Source organism: Anabrus simplex, chromosome 1 (assembly GCF_040414725.1).
Source record: "Anabrus simplex isolate iqAnaSimp1 chromosome 1, ASM4041472v1, whole genome shotgun sequence".
Classification (NCBI taxonomy): Eukaryota; Metazoa; Arthropoda; class Insecta; order Orthoptera; family Tettigoniidae; genus Anabrus; species Anabrus simplex.
Window position 1 is genome coordinate 1,583,907,973 of NC_090265.1, and position 16,728 is coordinate 1,583,924,700.

The window sequence follows — 16,728 nt, forward strand, 5'->3', positions numbered from 1 at the left end:
AATAGCAAAAAAAAAAAAAAAGTTCTTAACAGTTAACTACGATGAATTGGAACATGGCAAAGAAGAAGAAGCCTAAACATTCTATATTTGATATTCATACGTTCTCTGAATCAACCTCCATATAACATAACTAGTTCACGATTATGGTAATTGAAAGTCATTTTATAACAGTGATCTACTCACATGTGAAAAGAAATACAAAATCCCTTCTGATAGCGATCTGTACAAATAACGGCTGCACACGAACTCACTGTCGTGAATATCTTTCCATTCCGAACGTAAGGCCTAACTTACTTCCCTTTAATATTGCCGATCAATTTCTCTACCGTAACGTACAAGCTCCCACATTCCTTGAAAACACACGGTTCAAAAAATTAGGGGAACATTTTTTTGAACGTATGCCATGCTCCACAAAACAATACCTCACACCCAGGTATACTAACTACTATTTAAACCTTCATTCTTTACCGATGAAGTATACAAAAAGACATCGATGGATTCGCGTTCATTTTCAGAACACACACTGAAATGTCCAAGTAGGGACGAAAACAAAGTGATAACAGTCCTCCAGGGGGGAATTTTATCCCAGTTGGAGAGCTTCAGTATGGTGCATACCATTCAAGAACATTTATCACAGCTTGGCACCTACGTGGCATGCTCCGTATAAGTCGACGGAGGTCACGTTGCGGTATCAGGTCCAAATCTTCAATGAGAGCCTGGTCGAGGTCTTGGAGAGTCTGTGGTGGAACAGGACGCCCACACACGCTCGATGAGATTAAAGTCGGAACTCACTGCTGGCCATTCCATATCTTGAATGTCCAGTTCTCGCAAGACAGCTCTGGTGATGCGCGCTACATGAGCCTTGGCATTGTCGTGCAGAGTACGAATTTAGGGCCAACACTGTATGCAGCAACCAACACATGCTGTAGCAGTATTCGTTCGATGTACCCCGCAACGCTAAGATTACCACGGACAAGATCCGTACGGCCATCAATAATGATGCCACCCCATACCATCAAAGAACCTTGCCCGAATCGGTCGCCTTCCTGGACAACATTTGGCATATACTGCTTACGGCATCTCCATATACGTTGACGTCCATCACGCTGTGTCAGGGGGCACCTGGACTCGTCTGTGAACAACACAGGTCTCCATTGGCGAAGTCGCCAGTTGACGTGGGTATGGGCAAACAGAAGGCGAACTGCTGCGTAAACGGGGCACTCAAACAGGACGTCTGGGTCTAAGGACACTCCTCTCAACCATTTCCTTACTGTCTGGTCAGACACCGTGACTCCAGTGGCCCTCCTGAGGTCTTGTTGCAGTTTTCTGGCAGTTGCTGAACGACGCCGCAACGCACAGATGGTCAGATATCGGTCATCCTGTGGGGTTGTCATGCGTCCACGACCTTGTCTAACCCTCCTTGTAAACTGGCCTGTCTCATTGTAGCAATTCCACAAGCGTTTTGTTTTTTGCTAGTGGCTTTACGCCGCACCGACACAGACAGGTCTTATGGCGACGATGGGATAGGAAAAGCCAAAATAATTGAATGTCAGATTTGATACAAAACTAGAACAGGTCGATAATATCAAGTATTCAGGTTGTGTGTTCTCCCAGGATGGTAATTTAGTAAGTGAGATTGAACCAAGGTGTAGTAAAGCTAATGCAGTGAGCTCGCAGTTGCGATCAACAGTATTCTGTAAGGAGGAGGTCAGCTCCCAGACGAAACTATCTTTACATCGGTCCGTTTTGAGACTAACTTTGCTTTACGGGAGCGAAAGCTGGATGGACTCAGGTTATCTTATTCATAAGTTAGAAGTAACAGACATGAAAGTAGCGAGAATGATTGCTGGTACAAACAGGTGGGAACAATGGCAGGAGAGTACTCGGAATGAGGAGATAAAGGCTAATTTAGGAATGAACTCGATGGATGAAGCTGTACGCATAAACTGGCTTCGGTGGTGGGGTCATGCGCGGCGAATGGAGGATAGGTTACCTAGGAGAATAATGGACTCTGTTATGGAGGGTACGAGAAGTAGAGGTAGACCAAGGCGACGATGGTTAGACTCAGTTTCTAACGATTTAAAGATAAGAGGATTGTGGCGACCTTTAGTACATTCACAGAGGCTTGCAGACTGAACGCTGAAAGGCATAACAGTTTATAATGATAATGTATGTATTATCGGCACACTTTATCTTGGTGCATTTACACCCTAGTGCTGAATCGGTCGACCTCGGCAATCTTCGAGATTCGTACTGGCAACCTTTGAAACACAAACTATGAATCGCTTAAGTATCGTTGTGCGACATCTGGCGTACACTGTACGTACTAATACTGTTGTTGTTTACACAGCAAAGCCAAACTATAGAATTCATGCTAGGAACACGATTCGCATCGAGAAATGTTATATAATGTGTATGTGACATAGTTGTTGGCTTAAGATAATAATGGTTTAGCAACTTCATATCGATCGATCATATTCTCGATTCAATTCAGATTTCATTTTCATTCAGTTGGCAGCACTATCGGAATGGGGACAGCTCCCTCCTTACTCCTCACCCCCGTACACAAATGCACCAAGATAAAGTGTGCCGATAACATGTATGTTTGACAAAATGAAAGTGACTGAGGTGTGAGTGATGCTATTAATGCCATTTCTTCTGCAGCCAGTCCCTGCTATGAATGTTGTGAAAATATTGCTCATAGGGTTGGTTGGTGCATGCATTTCAGTGGGCTTGGCAGACTCATATGTAATAGCAAATTCTGGCTCGGTGAGGAAAGCAACGGGAAACTACATCACTCATTTCCCTAGTACACCTCTTCAGTGACGCCTAGGCCATCTATGACAGCTGATGGTGGAGCTGTTGAGGATCCAACCAGCCTTCGGGCTGAGGACTAAACATACATACATACATACATATAGCCTATTTATTTATGTTGAGTCGTCAACCCATAACCTGGTCGAGTTTTGTTTCTTTGCTGGTGTGGTTTACATAGCACCAACTCGTATAGGTTTCTTGGTGATGGCTGGGCAGGAAAGGGCTATGACTGGGAAAGAAACAAACATGGCCTTGATTAAGGTACAGCCCCAACAGTTGCTTAGTGTGAAAATGGGAAACCACAGAAAACCATCTGTAGGACTGCCAGCAAACCCACCAACTCGCCTGGTAAAAGCTGGTTGAGTCATCCATAACTCAAACATCAGCTGTCACAGGTAGCTTATGCATCATAAATAGAGCTACTAGGGAAAAAAGGTACCGTAGTTTCATGTAGCTTTTCTGAGTCAGAAGGAGAAGGGGATGGTTACCTTGAAACAAGAATCACTACTACTACCACCACTACCACCACCACCACCACCACCACCTGAGTCAGAAGGAGCTGTCACACAGTTTGCCAAGGCTACCGAGATATACATACTAATTAAACGCATGTGACACCATCATACCATTTAGGCATTGGGTGCATAAGGAATAGTATAAAATTTTAATTGTAATTGTTTTTACGTCCCACTAACTACTTTTTTAAAGGTTTATAGAGACGCCGAGGTGCTAGAATTGAATCCCGCAGGAGTTCTTTTACGTGTCAATAAATCTACCAACACGAGGCTGATGTACTTTAACACTTTTAAATACCAACAAACTGAGCCAGGACTGAACCTGCCAAGTTGGGGTCAGAAGACAAGTGCCTCAACCGTCTGAAGGAAGGAATAGTATTGCTAGTCTCCTTCATAGTGTCAAAGCCAAGGATGAGACTGACAAGTCAATAAACATAAAACACTTGTTCTAGCCCATACCAAGACATAGCACACTATAAATGCTCTATCTCACCAGAAGTTCTGGGCAAGCAAGATCTCTAATGTCTAAACTCCAGAATAGGAAATGAATATTCTGACCAATAATTATCTACAATAAACCCTTCAGCTTCATAAATATAAGGGTTTAACAGTAGTATTTATCCCTGAAAACCATAAAAGTAGTTAGAGGGATGTAAACCAATATTATTATTATTATTATTAATAACAGAGTATTTAAGTTGAATTAATAAAAATGAAATACTTTATCAGTTACATGCCTAAACCTGCTGCATTATTTTCTTACAGAAGAACTACAGGTTGCACCAAAATTCAATATTCCAATCTTCTAGGGATAATAGAAGAAACAAAAACAGATACTTTTAATTAAATAATCATACATCAGAAATTAAATGTTGAAGTAGACCTAGATTTTGAAGTGTTTAAGAATAAAACTATTACACGTCAGTTTAATTGTACAACAGTGTTCAAACTGTTGTTTTTTTTCTTTCTTTTTTTTGCTGGAAACTCCTGGAAGTAAGCAGATGAGCTGCTAATGGCTAAGAGGTATGCTCTGAGCTATCAGTGGAGAGATGGCATGGAATAGCATTAATAGATAACTTACATAAACCTGAATAGAGTTTTTTAAAGTAGGAAAGATCATAATATAAAGTTGGAATTCAAAAGGACAAACTGAGGTAAATATTCATTTCCAGGAAGAGGAATTACGGATTGGAATAATTTACCAAGGGAGATGTTCAAGAAGTTTCCAGCTTATTTGAAATGATTTAAGAAAAAGTAGGTATAAAAAATTGATACAGAATGTGCCACCTGGGCAACAGCCCTAAATGCAGATCAGTAATGAATGACTGAATGATTGATTCAATAATAAGAAAGGGAGTTGCCAAACAAACCATAGACTTTTTACATTGCACCAACACAGATAGGTCTTCTAGCAATGATGCGATAGGAAAGGGCTAGGAGTCCAGGAAGGAAGCAGCCGCGACTTTAATTAAGATACAGCCCCAGCATTTGCCTGGTGTGAAAATGGGAAACCACGGAAAACAATCTTCAGGGCTGACGACAGTGGGGTTCAACAAACTATTGAAATTCTACTGGTATGGTAAATGCTTTAGCTGTGTCCAGACTCAAATTAGAACAGAATGGTTTAGGAGTGTTACTGGGCTTCACCAAAATCCTTCAATGTGTCGGTGCAATCTTAAACCACTAGTAAAATAAAGATGCCAGGAAGGAAACCGGAGTAGAAAATGGTAGAATTGAGGAGATAGAATGAGATGTTTTGGAGATGTACAGCGAATTAAGGATGATGGAGGTCAGTTTAAGGAAAAGAGAGCAAGATAGAATTGGTCAAGAACAGTATAAGATGAAGAAGGAGCCTGGGAATGGAACAGAATTACAGAAGAATGGTGGAATGAGAGAAATGTGGAAAGTACTATCACTGCCTCAATCTGACTCAAGCTGGACAAAGGGAAAATGATGATAAAAGGATAAGTGAACAAAGTACTGATGCTACTCCACATTATTCTACTGTTACTTTTATATTAGAGTGCATTGATCAAATTGAGAACGGCATGGCATACCTAGGAAGGTATAATTGTGAATGTTCTATATCTGAAATTTGTTGATGAACAGGATACCTTGTAAGAACTTTCCCTGATTACAATTGCCATCTAGACCATTAATTAGAAATAACATAAGTTAATAAATCCATTTTCAGACTATGGACACTTTCATATATCCTTCAACACCTCCCAGCACCAAGTATTTGAAGCCAATTGGACATTGTGAAAATTAACTTGAAACTATCACCAATATGCATTTTTTCCAAAACTTAGTTGTATGTGAAGAAAACCTTTCTCTAAATCTGACCTAACATTCAAATATTGGGTAACCATACTGTAATTGCATAAATCCCAGTTCTCCCAAATAAACTCATTTCTGTTTCCCAGCTTCATCAGTGTGGTGTACTTCCATACTTGTTGAAGCGAGTCACTCATACGAATTAATTATTTACCCTCGATATGGGAAGTATAGGATAATGAGAAAGTCACAAAAAGAAGAGAGCTTGTATGGAAGAACTAGGACTGATTATGAGAGCCTAGCTATAAAAACAAAACAGTGTGTGAAATTGAGGAGCTCATTCCCATTTTTTTGTACTTTCCTCTGTGTCCTAGTGTCTCTTTTCTGCTCTTCCACCTGTTTGTGTTAGCATTCATGACCTATTAATTATACGAGGATACAAACGGCCCTTTGTCTTTTAACTTATCTGTCTATATTAGTGTATTGTTTTAATCTTTGTGTGTGATCCTAGGTTCCTTGCTAATGTTCTGCCTTTGATGAGAGATGCTGACAGGAGTGGAAAAAAATGAAACCTGTTCCAAAGGCAATTTTAAATATCACTGACATTCACTCCAGGCAAATACTTGACCAGCACCTTATGCTGACACTTCTGTAATGTCAGATTTAAATAATTACAGTTCCCACACTATTATGGACATCACAAATATCTTGCTTTTACCCTTAAAATGTATAAGATATAAACAAAATGTTTTTTGTATGGATCTTGTTATGTTCTATGTTGCAGGAATACTTAACTTAAAATTATTGATAGACTTAGTAAGGATGAAAAGGGAGATGGGCGGAAATAGCCGATGGTCAAATTACTCCAGCAGACCCTACTACATAGGCCTATGTCAAGACCAAACCTGTCTCTACATCAATAAGATGTAGCCTAACACACAATTTTAGAACATTTAAAAAATTTATTATCAATTAACTGTTCTGCCACTAATAGCCTATAAAGACTGCACATGCAACTCAAACCTAACAGCTCTCTGACATGTAGTTCCAATGCCTCGTGGTATATTTCTCATACTGACGGGTTTTCATTATTCATGCACATGTGACAGTATATCAACATTTTTTAATAACTCGATAGGAAAATATTAGTATGTTAATTTCTTAGTGCAGAAGAATCATTGCTACATGTTGACTGAAAACTCTACTCACCTCTTCCACCTCTCTTGTGAACTTGACAGGCCGCAAGTAGTAGAGAAGAACGCACACATGGATAAAGTTGATGCCTACAAAGGCAGCATTCCACAGAAAGGCATCAAAGGAGCACAAGACAGTCCAACCCCAAAGAGCAAAGAATGCACAGCCCACAAGAAGTGTGCACCGCAGGTACAGAATTCCATACATGCCATTGGGGGCTAAGTATGATAAGAAGAAGAAAGTGTTGGCCAGTTGGAAGTACACATGGTTCACAGGACCCCACTGACTGCAGTATGATACTCCAAACACAGATGAGAGTAAGGACACATTGTGAGAGGTTCCATTGGGCCAATCATCTGAATGGCCATGCATCCTGCCCGGATCATCTTCGCTGGCGACCTGAGCAGGTGCTGTCACTGTTGTTGAGTAGTTATCCATGACGACGGCAGGCCACGAGGTCCCAGCATTGTCACCATCCACCAGTGCAGCAGTCAAGGCACTCACCAATGACATTGAGTTTTTTCACACGCACACACACCTGGGAAACTTTTCTTTCCAAACACAACATTCACTTGACAAACAAAGCAGATATAAAATGCATGTCTGTTAAAATTTCTATATATTGGGATAGACTTTATAAACCACTACTAACACTTCCAACATCTTCAAAAAATCTTTACAGAATGTATTTGGCACAAAAGTAATCAATCTCTTAATCACATATAGGCCTATCCATGAGCACAACCTGAAACAAACAAAAACATGCCTTAAAAGGAGAATTTATTGTATGGATAATTAAATATATAAACATAAAGTATCTAGGCCTAAATATCTGGGCACATTAACCCTAATGATTATACAGTAGCCTATATTTTATGCTTACAGGATACAGAGCAGAAACTTTAGAACCTTCCACTCAGACTAGTAATAGTTTAAAGTTATGTCTATATACAGTACTTTCATGAAGAAAATAAATTTTAAACCTTTTATTAGCTACCACTCAAAGTACCAAAGTACTGATTTAATTGTGTGTAAAATGAATTTTAACTGAGAAAGCCAAATAAAATTAAATATTATATGGTATAAAGGGTGAGAATAGGAAAAAAAACAAAAACAAATGAGGACCATTTAGTATTAAATTGATCTTAAAAAACAAAGTTTTCATCTCCTGTATTCCTCCTCAGCAAACTAGTTATGATGGGTAAGATGTCAACATTCATAAATTGTTACTTATATAACCATATGACCCATACACTTACAATAATCACAATTAAAATTCTACAAAAGGAGAAATGCACCTAACACTTTTCAGTCAAAAGTAAAAATATTATAGACTTTCGTGAAAAAATAAACAGAGTATAGTCATAAAACCAGAACTGGTAAAAAATCACAACAGGCTACAGTGTGCAGCAACGAAGAGAAATAATTTCAAGATATGTACTAAACGCAGCCCAGTAAATTTTAAAAAATGTCAGGTAGACCTAGCTGCCATAGCTATGACAGGCTTCTCTTGTGAGTCTAATCCTGTATGATCATGGAACATGACATTAAATCTGCAACCTGACAACTGTCAAAGGAGCAGATATGATAAAATGACTTATTTTCCATGGTATTGCACATATATCTTAAACATAAATTAATTATGACTGATGCAGCAATGAAATGACAACATGTAGCCTAAAGCTCAGATGATTAATAATCAGAGATGCATGTGTCAACAAAGAGACCTTATGAAGTGGAACATGTAATTTCAAAACTGCTGTGGATTTTTATTAGATCAAGACAAAACAACAGCAGTCGAATTAATACTTCACATCGATGACTGACACAATGAATAGGTTTCAATACACAGCTCTCCAAGGATAGAAATTATTTGGCTTGTAGGAAATACAATTTAAAAAATATAACTGGATAAATCTTAACTAGCATCTCTAAGGTTTAATATATAGAAGAGTCAACCTTCAATAGTATTCAGGCAACGACCTGGCATAACCATCAGCAACATCCATAAGATTTAAGAAATTTTCACCAATTAGACAATAATAACAATAGAAAGTGTAAATTGTTACAAAAAACCTTTTCCCTGCTTTATATTGTAACAAATTATCAGGCATGCTGATAACAGAAACAAGCCTAGATGTTGTATGATACTAAAAGCAGAAAAACTACTAGGCTTATGCCTATTAGCATTTTTTCATATAAATTTAAAATTCTTCATGAAGGGAAACTAAACAAATACTTCTGAGCATTCTTTAAATTTAAAAGCACTGAATTGTGAGATTTATTGTTCCATTTAATCATGCTGGCCGAAATGGGCAGAATCCTACCGTTCTTTGAATAGGAAATTAAGAATTTCCGTAAAGACACCATAAATATTTATTAACCAATTTAGTGGATTTAGGAAAAGAGGAACACTATATTCTAGTATATTTTTCATGAAACCTTGGGGCTCAATATGATAGGCAAAAGGAAATAATTATGTGCAAAGACCTCCAAGAACGAAATAATGTGCTTAATTTTACAAGACATAACCAATAGCACAGAATATTAATTTATACGCAATGAAAGTCAAAATAATTTGTTCCTCCATAAAGACTAAACTCATAGTTACCTAGTTACCTTCAATCCCTCGAACTTTTCATACATGATTTCGTTAAAAACATCCTAAACTGACAGCTCAAAAGGGAACGCTCAGCATTTGTGTTCACAAGACAGTTCTGTCAAACACTCGACTTGATAGTATGAGAAACAAACATTAGTGTCATACTTACCAATAAGAAATTACACAAAACTAAATGTTACGCAGACATAAACCTTAAAAATAATCACAACTTCACTTCAAAAACCGAACAAACATTAAATGTTATACAAAATAATAAGAACATCCCAACACCCAACGCTGAGAGAACCAAACAAGCAACTGAAGCGATTGGAACAAGCGGCTGGCGCAGTCCGTGCGGAGACAATTCGATAATAGGAACTCTGGCGGCCTTCGGTAGAACTAAAAAGACGTTCTTGTTTTGAAAGTGTACGAAGTACATCAGCCGATCCGCGTGGTCTGTAAAGAGCACTAGCTGACTGGGAGCTGCTTGTCCGTATACTGTATTTGTGTGTACACGTGAATTTCCTTCTCAATTAGTCCAATGAAACAACTCCTTGCAGACATCTGTGTTTGAGAAAAGTAAATGTTACCCGAAAATAATACACGTCCGCCTCTGCGATGTACTGGTTAGTGTGATTAGCTGCCACCCCTGGAGGCCCGGGTTCGATTCCTGGCTCTGCCACGAAATTCGAAACGTGATACGAGGTCAACTGAGTAGAGGGTGTTCGATTCCCACCTCAGCCATCCTCGAAGTATTTCTTCCGTGGTTTCCCCCCACTTCTAATCCAAGCAAATGCTGAGATGGTACCACTTTCTTCCCTGCCTATCCCATCTTCCCACACCACCAAAAGACCCCTGTTCAGCATAGCAGGTGAGCGCGCCTGGGCGATGTACTGGTCCTCCTCCCAATTGTATCCCCGACCCGAGGTCTCACGCTCCAGGACACTGCCCTTGATGCGGTAGAGGTGGGATCCCTCGCTGAGTCCGAGGGATACGCCAACCCTGGAGGGTAAGTTTCAAACTCTGGGTCGGGGGATACAACTGGGGAGGATGACCAGTACCACACCCAGGTGGCCTCACCTGCTATGCTGAACAGGGGCCTTGTGGGGATGGGAAGATTGAAAGGGATAGACAAGGAAGAGGGAAGGAAGCGGCCGTGGCCTTAAGTTAGGTACCATCCCGACATTTGCCTGGAGGAGAAGTGGGAAACCACGGAAAAACACTTCCAGGATGGCTGAGGTGGGAATCGAACCCACCTCTACTCAGTTGGCCTCCCGAGGCTGAGTGAACCCCGTTCCAGCCCTCGTACCACTTTTCAAATTTCGTGGCAGAGCCGGGAATCGAACTCGGGCCTCCGGGGGTGGCAGCTAATCACACTAACCACTACACCACAGGGGCGGACCCGGTGGTATTTCAAGGTGCTCGAATAACTTACGTCAACCGCGCGTCATTAGATTTACTGGTACGTAAAAGAACCCTTGCGGGAATATGCGGCAGCTCAGCGTCTCCGAAAACCGTATAAGTAGTTGGTGAAATGAAATGAAATGAAATGAAATGAAATGGCGTACGGCTTTTAGTGCCGGGATGTATCCGAGGACTTCGACTCGCCAGGTGCAGGTCTTTTGATGTGACTTCCGTAGGACCTGCGCGTCGTGATGGGGATACAATGATGATGAAGACCACACATACACTCAGTCCCTGTGCCAGGGGAATTAACCAGTTATGGTTAAAATTCGCGACCCTGCCGGGAATCGAACCCGGGACCCCTGTGACCTAAGGCCAGCACGCTAACCATTTAGCCATGGAGCCGGACACCTTTAATTAATTGTTACTGAATATGGTACTAAATTGACCGAATGTTCATCGTACTGGCCTTTCGTTCAGAGGGCCTCGGGTTCAATTCGCGACCGGGTCAAGAATTTTAACTGCGTACGGTTTAATTAACTTCTCTGGCTCGGAGACTGGATTATTGTGTCCGTCTTAATACACTTCTCTACATCTACGGCACGTAAAACACAACACCCTACCAACCACCACAGAAACACGCAATGCATCCCTCCACAGAGAGTTGGCATCAAGAAAGGCATCCAGTAGTAAAACTGTGCCAAATAACTTCAAGTGCCAATCCCACTAAACTGAGAAAATTAAAGAAGTATATTACTAAATATACTCAAGAGTGTTACCATGAGTGAAAATTACATTAGAATTTACTCTTGTACAGTATTAACAAGGGGCTGCCTGGCCGAGGCGGTAAAGGCGTGCTCGGTTCGCCCGGAAGGACGTGGATTCGAATCCCCGTCAGGAAGTCGTAAAATTTAAGAGACGAGATTTCCACTTCCGGAGGTGCACTCAGCCTACACCAGAAATGAGTACCAGGTTAATACCTGGGGGCGTAGAGCTAACCACTCTACCCCATCACGTGCCGCGGTTAACAATGGCCCTCCAAGGGCCTTCACGGCCTGTACAGAGGTGTCTTTGTCTTTGTCTTGACAGTATTTACAAATAACGCTTTCTCCAGTGTAGCCTTAGACAGAACACTTTTGTGGTGGGTAAGTACTCAAGAGACAGGTTCGAATCCCACCGCCGGCACCCTTGAAAATGTTTTCCATTGCATTTCCTGGTAGATGTTTAAATGGAAATTTATTTAAATCTTGAGATCACGGCTGTGTTCGTCTCAGTCGGTTACAAAATAACAAACACTACAATTCAACGTGTTATTGGATACATACTGGTAATGTACACAGGGATGTTGACTGTGATATCTCAGTCCGCTAAATCGAAAAAGAACCAAAACAATCACGTTCTCTTATGTTTTATGTAAAACTGCACACGTTATTTTATAGAACTTAATATTTCTATGCTTTCATCTATTGTAAGTGCCTTCCGCAAGACGATTTCAGATCTTTTGTTGAGGCTGTCTTTTTTCCACTCGGTAACGATTTGTTGTTATGATATATTTCTTATTTTCTGTATACTATCACACTAATAGACTACAGAAGAGTTTCCATGACGCTGGGATAGAGAAGATGTAGGAATGGAAAGGTAACGATCGTGACATTTTTCACACTTAAAAATGCAACGCACTGAAAATTATTTTCCGGGCTACCGATGGTGATTCGTCAATAATGGCATTAAATGCAATATTGCAGGAATGCTCCTCGTACCGCATAACAATAAAGTTTGCTTATTTTTACATCGTACCGACATAGATCGGTATTATGGTGACGATGGTATAGGAGTAGGAAGGAAGCGGCCATGGCCTTAATTAAGGTACAGCCCGAACATTTGCCTGGTCTGAAAATGGGAAACTACGGAAACCATCTTCAGGGCTGCCGACTGTGCGCTTAGAACCCACTGTCTCCCGAATGCAACCTCACAGCTGTGAGTATTTTCTTGTATACTGATAAGTAAAACCAGGATTTCTAAGCACAATCAAACAATAAAATAAGAAAGCAAATATGCACAAAAATGGGGAAAAGAATCACCAAAATAACGAATAAGAAATACACGAAAATCTGCTAAATTATGTTTCATTGAATACTTTCCTTGAGAAAAGTCATTGTTGCGGTTGCGTGGCTGAGGTTGAAGGCGGTAAACCGTAAATTTATCTAAGAGAATTTTCTACTCTACCAGTCATTGTAGTCAATAATGACATTAGACTGCAATGCTTTTGTGATTGCTGTTACAGTACACAAGGAAGGTCATTCTGAGAATTTTCTTCGGTGAATTCCTCTTTAATATCTGTTTCTTCTTTCTTCACAAAAATTTTAGAATTTTGACACATTGTTATATAACAGATTTTTTTCGATAATATCTTACTGAGGTTGCCGAACGCAATTTTAGCTGCACTATGTGTCTCTGAAGACAATGTTGCTGATAGTTTGTCTATCAGAGAAAGTGAATGTTCCAAGTACCCGACTATGGCAAAACATTCCTAGGCTGTGGCAATGCTGGCTGATTCTTCTGTATTTAAGAAATACAAAAATGTTTTCACTTGACTGAAATGTTTCCGCGTATTATGACAGAGCCTATAACCACGAACTCCACTGAGTAAATACTGGCTGAAGAGGTAAATACAATTTTAGAAGGACTGCTGCATTGATGGAGTGAAAGTTCCTTTCGGGGATCATTGTAAGTACCTAGGTGTTAATACCTAGGTATAAGGAAATATCTTCATTGGAGTAATCACATAAATGGGGTTGTAAATAAAGGATACAGATTTATGCACATGGTTATGAGGGTATTTTGTAGTAAGGATGTAAAGGAGAGGGCATATAAGTCTCTGGTAAGACCCCAACTATAGTATAGTTCCAGTGCATGGGACCCTCACCAGAATTACTTGATTAAAGAAAAAATCCAAAGAAAAATAGCTCGATTTGTTCTGAGTGATTTCCGACAAAAGAGTAGCGTTACAAAAATGTTGCAAAGGTTTGGGCGGGGAAGACTTTGGAGAAAGGAGACGAGCTGCAAGGCTAAGTTATATTCCGAGCTGTCAGTGGAGAGATGGCGTGGAATGACATTAGTAGACGAATAAGTTTGAGTGGTTGTAGGAAAAATCACAATATGAAGATAAATTTGGAATTCGTTTATAGGAAGGGAAGTTAGGGATTTGGAATAACTTACCAAGGGAGATGTTCAACGAATTTCCAGTTTCTTTGCAATCATTTAAGAAAAAGGCTAGGAAAACAACAGATAAGGAATCTGCCACTTGGGCGACTGCCCTAAATGCAGATCAGTATGATTGATTGGTTAAAGAAATGTTTGAATTCCATTCGGTACCTTTACAAATACATTCTCATGCTGGAGACAAGAAAATCCACGTCTTTATATTGACTTTTAACAGTTTCAGCGACACGATGTAAACCGTGAGCAAGGAAGACCACCGGCGAGTTGGTCGTGTGGTTAGGGGCGCGCGGCTGTGAGCTTGCATCCGGGAGATAGTGGGTTCGAACCTCACTGTCTGCAGCCCTGAAAATTGTGTTCCGTGGTTTCACATTTTCACACCAGGCAAATGCTGGGGCTGTACCTTAATTAAGCCCACGGCCGCTTCCTTCCCACTCTTAGGCCTTTCCTATCTCTTCGTCGCCATAAGACCTATCTGTGTCGGTGCGACGTAAAACAAATAGCAAAAAAATAGCAAGGAAGACCAGGTGAACTAAATTAGAGAAAATAACTTTTAAATCAGCTCTTTCTTTAACAATATTAGGAAGCAGCATAAGTGGAAAATAACAATGCATTGTAATATACCATACTTCTTCTAGCCATAAGAAATGCAACAAGTCATAGAAAAAAAAAAATGTACAACAGTGGAATGATTTATTCGGTCAAGTATTTGTGTATGTATGTATGTATGTATGTATGTATGTATGTATGTATGTATGTATGTATGTATGTATGTATGTATGTATGTATGTATGTATGTATGTATGTTTTAGTCCTCAGCCCTAAGGCTGGTTTGATCCTCAACAGCTCCACCATCAGCTGCCATAGATGACCTAGGCGTCACTGAAGAGGCGTACTAGGGAAATGAGGAGTGAGAGATAGTTTCCCATTCCTTTCCTCATTGAGCCAGAAGCTGCTGTTACGTATCCTTCTGCCAAGCCCACTGAACTGCATGCACCAACCAACCCTATGAGTGACATTTTCACATCATTCATAGCAGGAACTGACCGCATAAGGAATGCTATTACTATAGACTATTCAATGTTAATGTTAATCTTATCTTGTGATAACGGTGTTGCCATATCGAACAGCTCTGATCAACAGCATCACGAGAAAACTGTGGCATATATATTGGTGAAATTCAGTACGGCAGTTAATTTTCAAAATAAAAGGAGGTAGAAAGAAAGCCGCAAATTATTTTTTTGAAATCTAGGCTACGGGGGTTGTAGGGCGGGGGAGGGGGAGCTTATTTAGGTTTTTCCAGCAACAAGGGTAAACTAATGCACATACAAAACCTCAGTATTGAAGTTCAATGCAAACTGGGAGAAAATAGACAGATAATTTTATAGGCTCGGAGTGGGGGGGATGTAGTTAATTGCATTTAATAAATTTGTCCAGGAATCTCCGGGTACTACTGTGCCGTCATATCGCCCCACGAAAAGAATGGTAACAATGAAATGCGCTTGTGAAGAAGTGGTAAAAATGTGGCCAAAGTAAAATCTGCTTAAGAAACAAAAGCTAAATGCCGAAATAACAAAACCAAGCACATATACAATTCACAGCGAATTTCTGTATCAGTACACGTCCTGCCGTGAAGTATCGCTGCACACCACAGCATCAAAATCTTCAGTAACAACTGCTGTACAGTACACGAATATTAGAACACACACACAAATAAATAGATGACTTCTCTTCAACAGTGAAACGCTGCCGGCGATTCATAGCGTAACGGATTACGTGTAACATATACCAGAGCAACACAGAAGGAAAATGAAGGAAGGAAACAAAGCGATGGTTGTTTTCGCCACTGTGCTTCCTCCCTGAGAATGTATTTATGAACTAGAGAATGTTAAGTACGAGGATCGAGTCATAAGTCATGGCAACTATTTTTTTCTCTCGCGAACAGGAGACAACACGGAAAATCTAAGATATGCATTTGGAAATAGAGGGCATGTACTTATGCATAGTGCCTGAAGACAAATTCTGACTTCACCAGATTCTCGTAGGAAAGTGACAGAACACAGGCCATCGGTAAACATTGTTTTATTATGGTACAGACAGCGAATACGCAAGACTACGTACAAAGGACAGGTCTCCACTGGTTACAGACCTTCGAAATAATCACCCAAGGTTTCCACTGTGCGTTGCCAGCGGTGGGGCAGGCGCTGAATATCATTCGCTGCATGTGTATCGCTAACGTGTTACACCTCTCTCCGAAATGCTGTTACGATGTCCTCTTTGTTAGCAAGTCGTTGTCCACGTAATGGCTTCTTGACTAGCATGGCATTGGCGTGCATTTCTGCCGCGGAGAACTGCTATTTTGATATACGATCGTTGCTCCTGCTTGTTGACTTCCATTTTGTGACGCTCTCACTCACACACTGAACTTGGGGGCATGCTTAGACCCACACTGTTGTTTACATACACCATCTAGTGGCATCATACGCAAGTACATACCGTACGTTTCCAAATGCATATCTTAGATTTTCCGTGCTATCTCCTGTTTGCAAGGGGGAAAAAATAGTTGCCATGACTTATGACTTGACCTACGTAGTTATTTTACCAACTCATGGGCAAACACGTGCCTCATCCATTTTAATTCTTTCATAATACAATATAAAGTACATTATAATATTCCTTGATCACGATGAATTATGAGAG

At 40.3% G+C, this 16,728-nt stretch overlaps 1 protein-coding gene across 1 annotated transcript in view; it reads right to left on the reverse strand.

Annotated features, from left to right (window-relative positions):
* Window positions 1-9,706, reverse strand: part of LOC136862803 (blood vessel epicardial substance-A) — a 70,690-nt gene extending 60,984 nt beyond the window's left edge. The window contains exons 1-2 of the mRNA XM_068229283.1: window positions 9,575-9,706; window positions 6,819-7,548 (exon numbers count right to left, since the gene is read on the reverse strand). Of these exons, the coding sequence (XP_068085384.1) occupies window positions 6,819-7,316 (498 nt within the window). The 5' untranslated portion in view covers window positions 7,317-7,548; window positions 9,575-9,706. The remainder of the gene's footprint in view (window positions 1-6,818; window positions 7,549-9,574) is intronic.
* Window positions 9,707-16,728: the final 7,022 nt, after the last annotated feature.